General features: G+C 37.4%; 1 protein-coding gene across 6 annotated transcripts in view; it reads left to right on the top strand.

Annotated features, from left to right (window-relative positions):
* Positions 1-17,203, top strand: part of LOC121854023 (mRNA (2'-O-methyladenosine-N(6)-)-methyltransferase-like) — a 32,429-nt gene extending 15,226 nt beyond the window's left edge. For all 6 annotated transcript variants that reach the window (XM_042348411.1, XM_042348409.1, XM_042348408.1 and 3 more), the window contains 10 exons: positions 512-666; positions 1,257-1,488; positions 4,324-4,447; positions 4,675-4,816; positions 5,269-5,441; positions 8,725-8,838; positions 10,239-10,396; positions 11,463-11,657; positions 12,426-12,500; positions 15,628-17,203. In XM_042348411.1, the coding sequence (XP_042204345.1) occupies positions 512-666; positions 1,257-1,488; positions 4,324-4,447; positions 4,675-4,816; positions 5,269-5,441; positions 8,725-8,838; positions 10,239-10,396; positions 11,463-11,657; positions 12,426-12,500; positions 15,628-15,991 (1,732 nt within the window). In that variant the 3' untranslated portion in view covers positions 15,992-17,203. The remainder of the gene's footprint in view (positions 1-511; positions 667-1,256; positions 1,489-4,323; positions 4,448-4,674; positions 4,817-5,268; positions 5,442-8,724; positions 8,839-10,238; positions 10,397-11,462; positions 11,658-12,425; positions 12,501-15,627) is intronic.
* The last annotated feature ends 1,488 nt before the right edge of the window (positions 17,204-18,691 follow it).

The following is an 18,691-nucleotide window of genomic DNA, read 5'->3' as shown; positions in this document are numbered from 1 at the left end:
AAGTAGTTGTGTTGTTTTTAAGGGGAGGAGCTGGGGATGGCAGTGTTGGGCTTCCCGGGAAAAGTCACACAATCTCACTCAACAAACTGTCTCAGTTGTTGTTGTTAGTATGATCTAGCTTTTTGTTTCATTGTAATTTGGTGAAATTTTGAAGAAGAAAAATCTTCTCATTGTAGCATAATTTTCTTTGTGAAAAGAAATTTAGTTTTGAATCTTATTAAGCTTAGTTATATAAAAGGTACAGGAGAATATATTGATACTATTAGAGGGCATATCAGTATAGTATATAAAATGAAATAAACTTTTTAATATTTGGATGTGGCATATTTAGTCTTGCGCCATCTATTTCAAGTCACAGATATTAGTGACAAATATGAGTGTACAGCAGTGAGTAATTCCACTAGTCAAAATATCTTTATCTTTCACCATTTATTAACTTTTAACTCCATTCTGAAGCAAATAGAGTGGGACAGTAAGCCTCATAAGTACATCAAGCATGTATTGGTTACAGAGGTCCTTGGGACTTGGAGATACCCACCAATGTGATCATGTTTGAGCGTCCACCCATCACACTGCCACAGCCACATCCTAGTGTAGAGGTCTTGCGGGGACAACTTGTTGCAAAATTGCGCCTCGGTTACCAAGAAATGTGTCAGGCCCGAGAAGGTATTTACAGGGAAGAGTTTCTTACTTGAATTATTTATTTTTTTGTGTGTGTGTGATATGTTCTCAGTTTTGTGTAAAGAATTATCTACTTTGAGATAGTTTAAAAAAGCTATTTGTAACCTGGTGGAATTTCAGTCTTGATTTTCTACACTGTGCATGCTGTTTCATGTACATTGTGCCATAATTTTAGGAGCCGCTTATCACATACTACAGTACTCAGACTTGAAGGCCACAAAGTCTCACTGGTGTACAGCTTTATTTCTCTAATATTAGTTTCAGAAGATATGTGAACACAATAATTACTGTATGTTAGTATGACTGCACAGTATACTGTACTGTACAGTATATATAAAGATAATCAATCGAATGGAACATAAACAAACTCTTAACTTATTTTTCTGGAACTCTGAACTTGTAATAAGACTGTTTAAGTGTATTTTTGAGTGTGAAGTATGCATACAATAATAATGAACATGTTGAGGTGAGGGAGTGTGTAGGCTATATATATGATAAGCTTCTCTCTAGTAGGGAAATATAGTTTATAGGATGTGGATGACAATTTTCACTGATGTTTGCTGACATTATTACAGGCATTGATGCACCACGGGATTCATTCAGCAGATGGTTAATGGAGCGAAAGGTTGTGGATCATGGTTGGGACCCACTTCTGCCCAGCCAGTGTTTCCCAGAGGTGAGCCAGTCCATGTATCGTGAAATCATGAATGACATCCCTATCAAGCTGCAGCGACCCAAGTTTACAGGTGAAGCTAGAAAGCAGCTATCCAAGTATGCTGAAGCAGCTAAGAGAATGATAGAAACCAGGTAATTGTAACATTTATGATAGCAGTCATTGTTGTGACCGTAACTCTGCACTTATGAGCTCGTCATCAGTATTCTTTTGTTTATACTCATCCATCCACTTTATTGTATATTTTTCTATTTAATGTTTTATGCCTGTGTAAACAGGAAACTTTTGATGAACACGAGATGTTCGCTTCTGGAGAGTGCCATGGATAATGAATCTGCAAAAAGTGAAAAAGTGGGAGATTTTCAGGTAACAAATTTCCACCTCAGCTCACAGTGTTAAGGAGTAAGAATGATAGACTGACCAAAAACATTTTTCTTGGTCAGAGCTTCGAGACTTAACATCACAGTGAGGCAGGATTTGTTTTGTAGCCAAGTCACGTGATAGCACTTGTACCTACTGTACTGTACATCACATTCAAATGTCCTCATAGCATTTTCACCTAATTTGTGAGGTAAGCTCTTGTACTATTTACATGAGGTGCATCTTAAAGGGGATTAAAAAATGAGCAGTTATGAATACATTATATAATGGGTAAGTGATGTTGCTTGTCAAGGAATGGCCGAGTCTGTTCATTACTGTAATTTTATGCGTTTCAATATCTTTCTCACACAGTAGCTCATAACTGTATATGTAAAAGACTAAGTAAAGTAATCCTTTCAGTCTTAAGTTTGGTCTGTTTCTGCAGCACCTCAGCCTAAGGTTCTTAAACTAAATAAATAAATAATTAAGAATATAAATTGGGTTTATAAATTGAATAAACAAGTTGTGTTGAAAGCTAAAGAACAATAAATCCTGGTGTTAGCAGTATCAGGTTCTCGGTGGTACAACGGCGTGGGGCAGTAGTAGAGCATCTCCTTCAACTGTCAGGTTGTTATGTCCTTGAGCTGAACTTTATCATCACATTCCTCTATTACCTTATGGTGAGGGTGTCAGGGTGATTATGGTGAGGGTGCCAGGGTGATTATGGTGAGGGTGTCAGGGTGATTATGGTGAGGGTATCAGGGTGATTATGGTGAGGGTGTCAGGGTGATTATGGTGAGGGTGGCAGGGTGATTATGGTGAGGGTGTCGGGGTGATTATGGTGAGGGTGTCAGGGTGATTATGGTGAGGGTGTCAGGGTGATTATGGTGAGGGTGTATGAGTGTGACTGTTGTAATATGGTGTTAATAATGTGAACACTAATGTGTTTACAAGTGTGTACTGTAATTGACCGAACATTCACGTGCTGAGAATTGGAGAGAAATATTTTCTCGTCATGAGTAACTTGGGGTTGACCCTCGGTACATTTTCTTTAATTTCAACGTACATTTATTTTAAGGAATCAGGAAAATCTAAAAAAATTCTCATATACTGCATCAGCATTTTATCCTAATAAACAGCTTTCTATTCAAGGTTCCGTTCTAGGTGGTCCCCCCGCTATTGTATATAAGCTCAGTAGCATACAACACCATCATGTGGGTGTAGTTACCTGCCTGTACACCCTCTCCCCACCTCCCCTCAATTTCAACATTTTAGTGAATGGATTACAGGTAACATGCTGTTATGAATGGATTACTGGTAACATGCTGTTATGAATGGATTACTGGTAACATGCTGTTATGCTTTGGAAAAACCATCTGCGGTGAGTATTTAGCGTTAGAAAAGTAACTGATTTGTTTAGATGTCATTTGGATATGTAAACATACAGATATTAAATTGCAGATAACAGATCCTTAATCAGCATGTTCAGGAGTACATAAACTGTATCTGTATTGAGATTTTGAACAAAATCGGTGAGATCAAGATTATGGCCAAAATGGTAAACCTTATAGAATTTTAGGCTGAAAACACCTTTTCTTTCAGAATTGAAATTCATTGCGTTTAACTACTTAAGTACATCCAGAATAATACATAAACACCAAAAAGGGACTTTGAAAAACTAGGGTTGGCTAAAACCATTTGTTAAAAAAAAATTATGATTTCAGAAATATCTTGATATTAGGGATTAAAATTGAAGGAACTTTACCATGATTTATTTATTTTGACTTAATGGTTCATATGGTTTACTATTACCGTGCAGTAGAGTATGGTACAGTACCAGTGCCGGATTTAGACCTGTGGAGGCCCCCCTCATTACAACTACTCAAGAGGGTGGGGTGGCGAGTGAAGCGAGCCTAAACATCTGGGAGTTCCGGGGGGGCGCTGTAAGCCCCCCAGGAAAATTTTGAAATTTGAACACTTCTTGGGAGAATTTTGAAGCCATATGCAGTTATATTGAGGAAATTAGAACATTGAGGAATTTGTAATTAACTGTATATTTATTGATAGTGTACAAATTCCCAACACACACACACGAAAGTGAGACATGACTGGAGTCATTCATGTGGTTTCAAGTCGACCAGCCCTGATATAACTACTACCGCACATGTCAAAAATTTTCAAGAGACTTCACAGAAAAGAATATATTATTAGTTATTACAGAGATGATTCTTTGCATTATTAATCAGATAAACCTCTACTTAAATAATGGTTCTGTCCAAGTAGCTAGCCTAATTTCTATCACGCTTCTTGCTGAACATAGTTTTACGTGATGGAATAGATAAACATGAATTTTAAAGAATGAAAACAAAAATAATCCAAATGAATAAACAAATAAGTAAAATATTGTAATATGTGGAGGCCCCCAGATTGTGGAGGCCCCTGGGCAGCTGCCCATCCCACTTTGCCCACTCCTGAATCTGGCTCTGTACAGTACAGTACAGTATGGTACAGTACAGTGCTGACTATGAGGGCACTGTATGTTAGTAGTGAAGGCCCTACTTTTTTGTATTATCTGCCAATATTTATAATGATTGTTTGTTCCCCCATAGTCGAAATGCCAGCCAAGAGAGTCGCAAAATAGTTAAATGGAATGTTGAGGACACCTTCCAGTGGCTACGGAGAACTGTTGGTGCCACTTTTGATGATTATATGGACAGATTAGCTCACCTTAAGGTAAGGATGTACTGCATCTTAACTGATGTTAGTCATCTCATATAATTATGTTGTGACAGCTTTGGTTGTTACATTACCGTACTGTACAGTATGTTTATTGCAGCACAATGTACTTACTCCTTAGCTCCACCATCTTTGTGTCTTTATTGTCGGAAGTCAAAGTCGGGAAAAATGGCGAAATGGAAGACTCGTGAATATTTTTTAACCTCTATTCTATTTAATTGCAGCGGCAATGCCAACCTCATCTCACGGAGGCTGCAAAGCAAAGTGTGGAGGGCATCTGTACCAAGATATATAACCTTTCCGTCGAACACGCTAAAAAAATTAGAGAAAAACATCTTCAAATTCTGGAGGAAAATAATATTAGGGGTAAGTATAATACTGTACTGTACTGTACTGTAAAGTGGTCAACAGTGTGAGTCAAGTGTCAAACAAAGGATAAACTTTTTGTAAGAATTAACCCATTAAAAGCTAAAATAAGTCTTATTCCATGGGTGCAGTATGGTAAAAAATTATTTTGTATTAATAATTTTGATATAATTTGAATTAGTTAATATTATAACCTTGTTCAGAGTTTCTAATGAGAAGACTTGTCTGCAAATATTCTCTTAGAAACCAAACAAAATGTTCTCTCTATCAATTTAGTTAAACTGTCTGGTCTTAATAAAAATATTTCAAGACCGCTGTAAAGGGATCACAATTACTTTTACCTGAATGACCTCTTACCTGTAGTGTTTAGGTGGAGAATGTTATTTAACCTTTTTTCTCCTGTTTTAGCCACAGGAAATGATAAAATGCTAAAGTTTACAATTTTCACTCAGAAGTTGGAGTGCCTGCAGTGAGTGGACTACGGAAAGTTTGGTGTTATCCGGTGCAATTTACAACCCCGAGTCCGCGGCCGCCGCCCATTGACTTTATGCAAGACAAGGATACCACTAGTTTACGATATAATGGAGAGGCGCTCAGAATTAATACACCGTACTTCCACAAATTAGTAAGTTAATTTTTTACTTAGGAAATTTCGTGTGATTGTTCTGGATTACCTCATCAAGTTTGTACTGCATCAGAGCTCAGGTTAGAAAATTCTTGATAATAAAAAAATCCAAATGCATTTATGGTGTGTGCGTGGTCTTCCATTGAGTGGTTTTTGAGGTGAAGCTCCTGTAATAGGGCCAGCCAGGTGCCATAGGGTATGATTGGTCAGCAACAGCCAGGTGCCATAGGGTATGATTGGTCAGCAGAGAGATTTATTGTATGGCATTAGAAGGTAGACAGTTAAAAAGGATGACATGTAGACTTGTGAGTAAGCTGATATGAGAATGGTGATGTACAGTAGATGTGACACTGAAAGACAGGAAACCTTGTTCAGAGCCAAGAGGGTGACTGGGTATTGAGAGTTTTGAGCAAAATTAAACTGAAATGGTTTGGGCATGTGGAGAGAATGGTTTAGACCAATTGGGTTAATAGGTGCATTAGTAAGTGTATAGGGGAGAGCTGGGGACAGGCCAAGAATGACATAGGTAGAGGTAAAAAATGACAGTAGCCATTAGAGTGAAGAACCTGACAAGTGAGACTGTGCAGTAAGGAGAGCTGCTGACCCATGCAAGTGTGGAAAATGACCATAAAACTTTGATGATTATGGTCAGTTATTCTCTCCCAACAACAGCCATGTTAGCCAAAACAGAGACACCTACAGCCATCAGTTTACTTGAGGGTTGAAGTATGCGTTGTTATGGTACTGTAGTTGTTGTTCGTGCAGGCTAACACTAGTCTTGATAGTGTGCCATCATATATAGGTTTTCTTTGACTAGCTCAGAAATTTTATTCCAAGTTTGGGTCTGGCCCAGTGTATACAAGTATATTCAGATTGAGTTCAATTTAAGACTTGATGATAACTGACTCGATGTAGGCTGGTGTTGGGGGGGATGGGGGATAACACATGATATATGGTCAAGTGGGATGTGAGATGGGTCTACACTTGATGTTTTCTCTCTCTTGGTTACCAGGAAACTATTGTGGAGGTCCAGCAAGAAGATTCAGTTCTGAGTCACTCACTGAGAAAAGTTATGTCCTGTTAAGTCTGAGTTGTCACCTCATATGGCAGCTTTAACTGTGGGTTCACTCAAGGCTTGGTATCCCAGGAGCACATATAGTGAGGAATGATGAGGGATTTTTCCTCCTAGTAGCCTCTTTGGGAATTTGTCAGCTGTGGGCATATTCTCCATTAGGGAACAGCTTGTTTACTTTGGAATTAACACAAAGCAAAAAGCCTCAGTTTTAGTTTACTATAAAGTTTATCTGCAGCATGTACAACTAATTAAGGTGAAATGATCGATGATATTAACTAGGATATGAGTCGACAGTGAGTTGGCACTTGTGGGCATTTAAGACAAGATGCTGTTGGCTCCATTCTCTCTCACAAGTGAAAATAGTCATTTGCTGTACAGTAGTTAAAATCCTATTTTAAGTAATAAGCATTAATTTTGAGTTATTACTCCAAAACAGCTTTCCTAGTGTACATCTATAGGATATTTTCTCAATCATTTGGATCACACATCTGGACTGCACTTTTAGGGTGCTTTACCTCTTGGCATTGGTTCTTCTACAGTACAGTGGTCCCTCGGTTAACGAACACAATTCGTTCCAGAAGGTCGTTCGTTAACCGAAACCATTGTTTCAATGGGATTTTGGGTAATTGGTTCCAGCTCACCGAAAATTACATACAAACTAAAAATAAATGCAGTAAAGTACACTTACTTTGAGGTGTGCATGTAGAAGGCTCCTGGTTGATGATGATGGGAATGAGAATGGGGGTGGAGGAGAAGTCACCCCATGCTTCATGCCGCCATTTCACCCACAAAATTTTAGTTCACTAGGTGTAATTCAAGATTATTTTCTTTAAATCAACACTGCACTGCATTATATATTGTCAATATGTAATATAAACTTCAGAATGATCAATAATTGTACTGTAAAAACATAAAAATAGTTTATGTTCAAGAGAGCCACAAGCAAGATGCTTCCTCACTGAGCAGGGACACACAATGACGCCATTTTGGGTGAGTCAAGTGGCTGTTTGGTGCGCTAAAAACTAGTTCCCTGTACTTCAGTTATGTTAAATAATTGTTAAAATGACTAAAAACTTTAATATAAGACTTGGAAAATTATTGAATAGTACAACCTTCTTGATATTTACTCAAATGGTAACGAATTTAAGCCCTAAAACCGATTACTGTATTGGCGGACTAATACTACAGCTGGTGAGCAGGCAAAAGCAGGCGAAAACATGTTGGGAAAAATTCGTAAGGAATTCGTTAACCAAAATTTTTTGGTTAACCGAAGTGAAGAATCTTATGGAAGGCAATTCGTTAACCGAAATTTCATTATCCGAGGCGTTCGTTAACCGAGGGATCACTGTATATCCATTTTTCTGAGACCTGTCTGTATCTGTCGTCAATCCTCCTTGGCGGCACCGAGGCATGTGCTAGTTTTTTAGCTAATAACTGATGAAGTGCCTTTAACAGCCTGCTTGGCACTGGGAAGTTTCAAAGGTCTGCCCTTGGATCTATTCTTATTTTAGGTAGTACAGTATTGGATTCCCTGCATCAAGCCTCAGCTCAAGTTAACTTCCTATCGCATGCTGGGAGAAGGAAAGAATCCAAGGCACTTAACCCATTCATGTGATGGCTTGATAATTATGGGTGACAGCCCAGATGACAGATTATGTATCTAGATTGTCAAAAGGATCTATCAGAATATATGATGGTTCTAACTCACATCCTATGTAAAAAAAAAAGTATCTGACACTCGCCATAAGATGGTTGGTAGAGAGTTAACGTCAGGGTAATAATAAGCACCTTTTTTATTAGTCTCCATTTTTCTAACTTATTATATTTTTAGTCTTATGTAATTGTCTTATAAGTTTAATATCTTTGTTATAATTAATTATTCATCTTATTGAGTCAGATTTTACAAAAGTTATTTATATATTTATTGTAGAAAATATATTTGATGTGATGAAAGGTAAATGAGTGAGAGTGTAAGTGATAATGTTTGCCATAATGCTGATGGTTGATAATAATTACTCACTTACTGTACAGCACTGCACTTGTTGATCAGTGTTAGTTAGTACTGTACACAGTTACCATTCTTTCTTTTCTTAATGATAAAATAATTTTGCTGATGTTCATTAAGTTAACATAATGGTATTTACTTAATATGGTATAGTTAATGATTGTGATGGAAATCCACTAATTAATGCCTTCATTCTTTCCCAGGAGCAACTTTACCGTTACAATTGTTTTGATGACCGAAAGTTTGAGTTGTTCCTGCCAAGAGTATGGTGTTTACTGAAGCGCTATCAAACACTCCTAGGGACCAACCTTAATGAGGTCAGTGACAACTTAATCCTTTACCCTATTATATGATAATTTCAGTATTTTACGGCATATAAGACGCTCAGCCATATAAGATGCACCCCCTCCCCCTCCCCCATTTTAGCAGGGAGTATTTAGGAAAACCTTTTGTGTGTATTTTCCTCCTGTAGTCATAGTTTTCTTGAGACAATATATAGTACCAGTAAATGTGAGGAATAAATTAAAATAATACCATTAAATAAGTTACAACAAAAAATACTGTTGCCAAACCAATAAATAAAAGCCAAATGAAAGTTTAACACAGTCGCCATTTGCATACACAGTACATCTGTACTCCCTGTTCACCATAGCAGCGGCGAAGCTACCCTCATGATTCCCAAGCAACGCTCCCCCCCACCACCAGCCGTCCTCCCACTCCCCCCACTAAGCCAGCTAACTCTTGTGCAAAGAAAAGTATACAGTATTCCCTTTATGTATTTGCCCTAAGGACAATTATTTTTTTTATTTTATGTACAGGTAGTTCTGCTATAACTCGATAATTGTGTTCTTGTAAAATATCGTGTTATAGAAAATCGCGCAATAGAAATAACAGGGCTTATGGAGAAAATAGGGTTAGGTGCAGAGTACTCCAAATCGAAAAAATTTAGTAGTTAGCCTAACACAAAGGATAGCACAGTCTAAATAAATGCTACATTCATATCTAATAATGAAATCATACAGTAAATGTAACACTTTACTTGATGGGGGAGAAGGGTGATTTTGAGGTTGATAAAATCGAGCTTCTCTTCAAGTGTTATATCCTTTCTTTTACGATCGTCACTGGGAATTCTATCACCAGAACGCTTCTTATTGATATTCTTCTTTACTATATTCACAGTTAATACCACAAAATTGGAGAAATAGTCAGCAAAAATCGCGTTATAGCAAACAAGCGTTCGCGTTATACAAATATCGTTCTTAATTCATAAATCGCGTTAGTGCAAATTCGCGTTATCAAAACACGCGTTATAGCAGAACTCACTGTATGTTGGATGGTGTGTGCGTTTAACTGAGTAAAAATAAATGAAGAAAGTTACGCATATCTACCCGAAAATATGATGATTTGTATCTTTTTCAAAATTTTATACTTTACAGTACAGTCCTGTACTGGCCATAGTCTTATCTCACCTTACAAACAATATTGTATCAGATAAATAACCATTGCAACATACTCTTCATTGTTTTACTCTATCCAGTCCTAAAACCTATCACTTGTCTCACCAATACTGGCAACGGATGCTCCAGTGTTTGAAGAATTTTGTACTGTACAGTACTACTGGTGGCTGTTTACTAATACAGTTATTTACAACTTTTTATATTTTATAAACTTGCTTTGTTATTTACAGAAATGTTTTATATCATATTTGATGTTACAGGGCCATGGGACGCAAGGTGGGCTGCCAGTGACAGTGCTAGAGTGCCTACATAAACATTTCAGTGTAACGTTTGAGTGCTTTGGGTCTCCCCTCAATTGTTACTTTAGACAATACTGCTCAGCGTTCCCTGACACAGACTCCTACTTTGGCTCCAGAGGGTGAGAAGTTTTTTCTTATAATTATAAATAAAAGTTTTGCTGTTAATAAAGATTTAATGACTATTGCATTTCTATTTCAGTCTTTTTAGTTCATTTAAATGTAAAATGCAGTTGAACTTGGTGTGTTAAGTTATCATCCTAGACTTGTATGTGTACAGAACCATGCTAAATGGATAATTACTGTAGTAGTTGAACACACTAACCAAACAAGTTACCTAATATGAAAAACACTCTGATATGCACGTTTATTTAGTTTTTTGTTAGTTTTATTCTTTTCTTTATATTAGGTAACTTAAACCTGTTGGTAAAAGAGAAGAAGAGAGTGTTTATTACAAGAAGATTGTGTAGTGATTAGTGGACAATATTAAAGGGTTACAAGGTGTGTGGCTTGGCAGAGAGCACACAGTAACATGGTTCCTTTCCTTATAGTATCTCTTAAAGGGGAAATTGTTTGGCAAATGGAAGGAATACCTGGAGAGTTTTGTCAGAGCCTGCAGTTAGATTCCAAAGATTCCTTTGGTTTGTAAACAATATCATTACATTATGCTGTAACTGGCCAAACTGCTTTGAATATAAGTATGGATAATTTTCTTTAGATACGCATACTGTAGTTGGTAATTACAGTACAGTATAGTACATGTTTTCCATAAAAAAGTAAATAAAATATTTAAGAAAAAGGAAAAATACTACTGTACTGCAGATTGAAATAAAAGTATAAGTTATTTACTGTTATAAAATTGCTCAATCATAAATAAATTGTTATGATAAATGAAGGTATAACCACCAGTACAGTAGTTATAAAACACGAAGTGTAATGGAAATGTTGTTTCACAAAACTTGAATTGATTTAATTAATATATTGTAATTTGTTATGAAGCTTGGTGCAGTTGTTGCACGACATGTATTTGAGTAAGGAACATGGTTCATAGCTATGCAGTACAGTACAGTACAGTACAGTATAGTACCAGACTTAAATGTGTGGCTAGCTAGTTGAGAATTTTGTTATCTTGCACAAATATAATTTTCTTGAGTAACCATAGTAAGACAAATATTCTCTGTATTACAGACCAATTTTAGATTTCAAGCCTGTGTGTGGATCTTTTGAAGCAAATCCCCCATTTTGTGAGGAACTTATGGAGGCAACAGTGAGGCATTTTGAGAAGCTGTTGTCCGAGTCTCACGAGCCACTGTCTTTCATTGTATTTGTCCCCGAGTGGAGAGAACCTGCCCCTTCAGCACTTCTTCATTTAGAAGCATCCAGGTGTGTGCTACAGTATTTATAAGTGCTTCTTGAAGACATAAAGTAAAGTATATTTCTACCTTTTAAATGTGACATTATCATACACCTTTAGTTCTATAACTTTGGAGTGCTTCATTCCATGGTAAAAGTCATGCAGGGTATTATTGTATTTAATCACACTAGGCACTAGTTTTGGGCAGAAGTGGTAAGAGACTAAAAATTAAGAGGCTAAAAATGAAACACTTATTTCTCTCCCTGTGTTGTATACATATTTTGGGTTATATATATCACTAATGTGGACATATTGGCTAATGGTCCTCATATCTTACTGGATTAATGGTGAGAAAAGGCATAAAGAGGAGCACCCTAGCTGATAGGTTTTCACACAGGGTTTCCTTCCAGTTTTAGTCGACAGGTGGCAACACTTGTTTTAAAAGCCTGCAACATTGGTCGAACTTCGAAGAAAGAGTATACATTTTCTGACCAGGTTTAAAATGGTTGAATGTTGCAGTGAAGCCAAAAGCAAATTCATGCAACTACAGCACAGTGGAATATGAAAGCTAAAGGGTTAAGGTGCATCATGTCTATGAGGCTTTTGACACCAAACATAACTGCTCAATTTTTTAGAATGACTACCAACTTATCCACAAAATGATCTCATGTGATTAAGTTTAGCTTTATCTTGGCTCAAAGAAGCTTTTTATCATCATTTAGTTATATAAATTTAGTTTTTAATATGATCATTGTGCAGTCAACTGGTCCAAGAAATTGAAGTTGCTTTCTCTGCAGATTCAACAGAAAACAAATCGTTCTCCTGCCCTTTGAGCACGAATATCGACATGGCTTCCAACATTTTATGTCAAAGTGAGTACTGTACTTCTTCTTTTGTTATTTAAAATTGCAGATTTTTAATTGGTGAAACTTTATACAAAACTCACTTCTGAATTACAATAGTAACTTGTACCAGACACTAGATGATAGGACTTAGCTGGTCAACTATTACTTTACACAGTAGCTATATACAGTACAGTACTGTTGTACACTCAGTATTTCATGTATAACTTTGGCTTCATCACTCATGTCTTCCAGATTTGCTCTTTCACATGTTCATTCACTACTCTGTACAGTCCTATCTTCTCTCTCACTCTTCCCTTTCTCCTGTTGTCTGGATCTCTCAGTCTCTTAATTCTGTCACTTGCTATATGCTCTATAACTCTTGTTCATCCGTCCATACCTTCTTATCCTTTGATCTTTAATTAGGTTCATTTCTATTTTACTCCAATATCTCTACTTTTTTCCTTTCACTATTTTCCTCATATCCCAATCATAAATACTGTACATAATTATCACATTTGCATTTGGGTTCCTATGTTTCACTCACTTAAAGAGTAAGCTTATACCTCTTCTCTTCTCAGCTCTCCTCACAGTGTTATTATAATGCTCTACACTCATGTCCTCTTTGTCTCTATTAATTCCTTATCTTGCCAAAGTTACTTTCCAAATTTTTAGAATTTGAAATCTTGTCAACCATTCACCAGTTAACTGTGTTTCATATTTCTGTTTCTTTATACACCTATTTTATATTGTGAAAATGTTGGCTGTTGTTTATTGTAGTTTCCATGCACTCACTTTAGTCACTTTTAGCCAGTTGCCTTCACATTATACAATGGAGTTGCAATAATTGGCAAAAATACAAATTTGTGTTCTTAAATTCACAGGTACAGTAGGGTCAGGATGTGTTGCGAGATAGGGTCCAACGATGTTCGCTATATACTAAATCGCGATATATGATTACATGTAATCAATGGGGAAAATAGGGTTAGGTTCTGGAGGCCAATAAAAGTGACTAAACTTGACTTAACGAGTTTATTTTCTTACTAATTAAAGCACCAATGAACACTAGACTCAGGAACAACAGGCTATTTCAATATTAATATCAATGAACACCAGACTCGACAGCTGACGCCACACTGCCACCCTCACTTGACTATCCCACACCTACATAAATGAACAAACCAAAATTATTAGTTACAGTATTAAATAATTTCCATTATCTTCACGTCACTAGCAACCCATTTACACTCACCTTAGAGGTCGTAATCTGCAGCAGAGTCGGCTGCTTACTCGTCACGCACTCAGAAAGACAGAGCGGGTGAGTGTGAATGCGTGGGTGAGTAGCCACGGTGACGCCTCTGGTGAGCAAATAACACATTTGTTTGCTATGGCGGTACATTTTAAATATTTCCTGCCTGATTTCCCTCCCGAAATAAATAATTTATCTCTATATATTGGAAAATTTCGATAATTTTGGTACGTATTCGCGATAAAAAAAATCATGATAAAAAGTCGCGATATATCCTTACCCTACTGTAGAGTACCTCTGTTACTTCCCCTTCTTTTAATTTAGTGGTCAAATATTCAGCATTTGTGGCTGAGCATCATCTGCCACAGTTTGTTTATATCTGTGCTTGAATTTGACTTAGAATAAAAAATATATAATACACCAGTATAAATATCACTTCAATGCTCTACTGTGACTTATAAATACAATATTATGCAATTTTACCATAATTCTCGTATTATTTAGGTGCCTATGGTACCGGGTTAAGAAAACATTACATTAAAATAATCACTTTTCATCCCTCCCAAAATCACACACCTGTCTCTAGATGAATTATTGTGTGGTATTAAATTCCTGGTTCTTTGTTAACATAATGTGGTCACAGCCAACCTGGCACCTGCCTTGATGGTGTATTGGCACAACCCTCACGAAATTATGAGAAGGGAACGAGCTGTTTATGTAATACAGAACTACTTTTTATACAATATCTATGTATTAATGAATTTTTTTATGGATTATGTATGATGTTTAGTGTTTATTAAAACAGTTTTGGAACAGTTTGTCTTGGCCTCTGGAACAAAACTAATTATTTCCATTTAAATTGTTGATCCAAAATGTACACTACAGCGATCCCTCGGTTAACGAGCGCCTCGTTTAACAAATTACCTTCCATAAGATTCTTCACTTCGGTTAACTAGCCAACCCTCGGTTAACGAATTCCTTACGAATTTTTCCCAACATGTTTTCGCCTGCATTTGGCTGCCCACCAGCTGTAGTATTAGTCCGCCAATACAGTAATCGGTTTTAGGGCTTAAATTCCTACCATTTTAGTAAATATCAAGAAGGTTGTACTATTCAATAATTTTAAAAGTTTTATATTAAATTTTTTAGTCATTTTACAATTATTGAACACAGTTGAAGTACAGGAAACTAGTTTTTTGCACGCCAAACAGCCACTCAACACATCAAGCTTGGCGTCAGTTTGTTTACCAGCTCAGAGGAAGGAACATCTTGTTTGAGACTCTTCAACGCAAACGCTTTTTTTCTGTGTTTCCAGTCAAATTATTGGTCATTTTGAAATATATTTTACATATTGATAATATATAGCACAGTGCAGTGTTGACTTAAAGAAAATAATCTTGAATTACACCAAGTGAACTAAAATTTTATGGATGAAATGGCAGCATGGGGTGACTTCTCTTCCACCCCAATGCCTTCTCTTTTCTCTTCTCCTCCACCCCCATTCTAATTCCCATCACCATCATCATCAACCAGGAGCCTTCCACATGCACACCTCAAAGCAAGTGTACTTTACTGCATTTAATTTTAGTTTGTATGTAATTTTCGGTGAGCTGGAACCAATTACCCAAAAACCATTGAAACAAAGGTTTTTGTTAACGAATTTTTCGGTTAACGAGCAACCCTCTGGAACGAATTGTGCTCGTTAACTGAGGGACCACTGTTATTATAATTAATGTGCAATGCATTTTATTATTACACCTTATTAATCATGATAATTGCAATAATCACTATCCATTGTTCAGCAATTATCCTGGGCTGTTAAACACACAGCTTCAGGTGAAGTATATGAAGAATATTGCTAAGACTTGAGTAAGCCTCATTAAACATTTCTATTTGGTATTCTTTCAGGTCAGAAGTTGTTCTGAAGAGTGGGCATGGAACAGTTGCTGTTTGGCTTCAGAACGATGCTGGCTTTTCACGCTGGGGTCCCACTCCAGACAAAGTTGATGCCTTGTTGGAGGCATTCAGGCCCGGCCGTGAGCGCGACCGTGACCGGCAAGAGATGCTTTCTCCTCCGCGTAGAGATTCGAGTGCAGAAGCTCCACCTCCTTATGTTGACGTGAAGGCTGCTCCTCTCCTGGCCGGAGGATCACCGTTGGCACCACCCACTGCCCCCTCTGCCGTCGTCCCATCGGCTATCCTGAGCACCTCCCCGTCTTCTGCCGTGCCACCCACTGCTCCGACCAGCCCGGCCACCACTACCGCCATATAGAACTCACAAGTTTGGGTTATAAGCTTATTTTTATCTTTGGAAAACTGTACCTGTGTAATATTGCTATTATGCAAGGATTATAAAGCAATGTACAGTTTTGCTTAGAAATGCAAATTTTGTTTATTTTTAAGAATTCCACTCGGTGTTCTACATGTGTTAGCATTATAAAGTGTACTTGAAAGTGTTCACGGATTGGAATAATCTCAGACGAAAATCCTGTGATGGGGGGGGGGCAGTCCTTGTGTCCTGGTAATTTGAATTTAGTAGGTACAATAACACTGTTTTAATTTTATCTGTGACTATATATCTATGCTTATAGATATCTCTCTTTATGTAAATGTGTGTATGTATGCATTCATCAACTATCTTTCTTTGTATATCTCTGAATTTGTATTTCTGTCTTAATATTTTTATCCTATCAGTTTGTTGTAGATAAGACTGTTTTGTTATAAATATTTATACTACTCTGTTAAATTGATACTTGAATTTTTATTGGTAAATTTAGGATATTTTACAAGTCTTGGTCTAACATGTGTTTTTATATAAAATTGTTATAACACCTCTTTACTGTATATGATACTGAAATGAGTTTTTAATAGCATGGACCCAGATATATTTATAGTGTTTTAACATATCATTCTCAAACTGTAGGTGAGATGTTGTATCTCATTGGTAGGCCATTGTCAAAAACCTGCCAAAATTCCTTATTACCAGGTAACAGAGGAAGTGTGGCTGGCAAAATGAATTTAAAATATTAAGAAGGAAAAAGAAAGCAGGACACAGTGGGTTAGGCCAAGGGGAGAGCAAAGGCAAGTTGCTGGGCTGTTTGCCATATGCAATTTTTTATATTTTTATTTATATGTTTTTATTTTTTTCCAATCTGCTTGGTATTGTATAAAAGTTTCCAGAGTTTTATAATATGTAGCCTTTGTGTCGTTATTTTCACCTGTGTGCACACTCCTGTGTAAAGCTTCTGGTAATTTTATAATCTGGAAATGTAAATTGATATATTGTTTATATATGTTTGATATGTATTTTTCTTTACATACTTTTTATTTTAAACCTGGCATTAAGGTACGTAACTGTACTCGTTAATAAATATACATCAGTATATGTTTAGTTTTGAGCACAAGTTGTGTTGTGTACATAAAACACGGTCACCTTCTGTCTCCTTAAAATTATGCACTATACTGTAAATAGTTTGTGAAATTCTCTGGCTTAACTTTCCCATTTTCCTCCAACTCCAATCCCATTTTGTAGTTCTTTCTCACCATTCTGCAAACATTGTGGCTATTATCCAATAACTTCAACTGCTGAACACTTAACAATCATTGTTGGATATATTTGCTACATTCTGTATGAGATCAAATAAACTAAACAACACTCGGTAATAAATGACGAGTAATTAGCACCGAAAAATGTCATTAAGACATTCCAAGTGTCATTAGGACCACTAATTACCCTATCAAATTTCTAATCAAATATTCGTGATCAGTGCTCAGGAGTACCTATACAAGTATCGAGATTTTGAAAAACCCAAAGATCGAGATTTCAGGCCGAAACAGTAAGCTTCACCTCTTAGTGGATTTCTTATCAATATACTGTAATCTTTTTCTCAGAATTGAAATTGTATGCATTTAACTAAAGGACATCCAGAATAACACCAAAAAGTGCCATCGAAAAATCATAGGTGGCGAGTAATTATCATGGCAAAAGTAATTAAAATATTACGAGTCATTAATAGTCGTCCTCATGTGTTTGAATCATTGTCTTTAAAGGGCTGAACCATCATCGTCAAAGGATTAAACTGCCATTCTCTAAGGGCTAAATAATCATCCCAAAAAGGTTGAACCATCTTCCTTAAAGGGTTTGATACCAGTCCTCAAAGGGTTTAAATCTAATTATCTGAGGGTTTATTCCATCATCCTCAATGGATTAAACTATTATTGTCAAAGGGTGCAACCATATTCCTCAAAGGGTTAAAGTATCATCATCAAAGGATTAAACCATTGTCCTCAAGTTGCCAATAGTGCATAACAGAGCCAGTACATTCCTCGCAGGGGCAGTGGTGACCCCAGCGGCGCCCCTACGAGCCCTGGCAAGACCACCCAGGGACAGTGACGTCCCCAGAGGCCCTACTAGGGCCAGCAGCTCCCCCAAGTGCCCTCCCAGGGGCGGTGGTGCCAACAGGGGCACTGCCGGGGGCATTTTCGCCCCTAGAAGCCCTCCTAGGGACAGCGGTGCCCCCAGGACCTGCGGCACCTCTAGAGGGCCTTCTCAGGGGAGGTAACGGCCCCAAGAGCCCTCTCAGGGGAGGTGGCTCCACCAGGGGCTCTGGCACTCCCTGGGACACACTAGCACTCCCAGGGACACTCCCTGGGACACTCTAGCACTCCCTGGGACACTCTAGCACTCCCTGGGACACTGGTACTTATTGGGACACTTGGACACTCCCTGGGACACACTGGACTCCCTGGGACACACTGGCACTCCTGGGACACACACTGGCACTCCCTGGGACACACTGGCACTCCCTGGGACACACTAGCACTCCCTGGGACACACTTTTATGGCATTTCTATAATGCCATAGTTTGATTATTGTTATTGTTATTATTTTAATTAATACTATTGTAACAGTTTGAATCTCATTCAAAGTTGTTTAATACGGCTTTTAATCTCAAAGTCATTTAATCCCGCT

The sequence above is a fragment of the Homarus americanus genome, unplaced genomic scaffold (genome assembly GCF_018991925.1).
Source record: "Homarus americanus isolate GMGI-L3 unplaced genomic scaffold, GMGI_Hamer_2.0 scaffold24638, whole genome shotgun sequence".
NCBI lineage: Eukaryota > Metazoa > Arthropoda > Malacostraca > Decapoda > Nephropidae > Homarus > Homarus americanus.
This window is presented reverse-complemented; position numbering and strand designations above follow the sequence as displayed.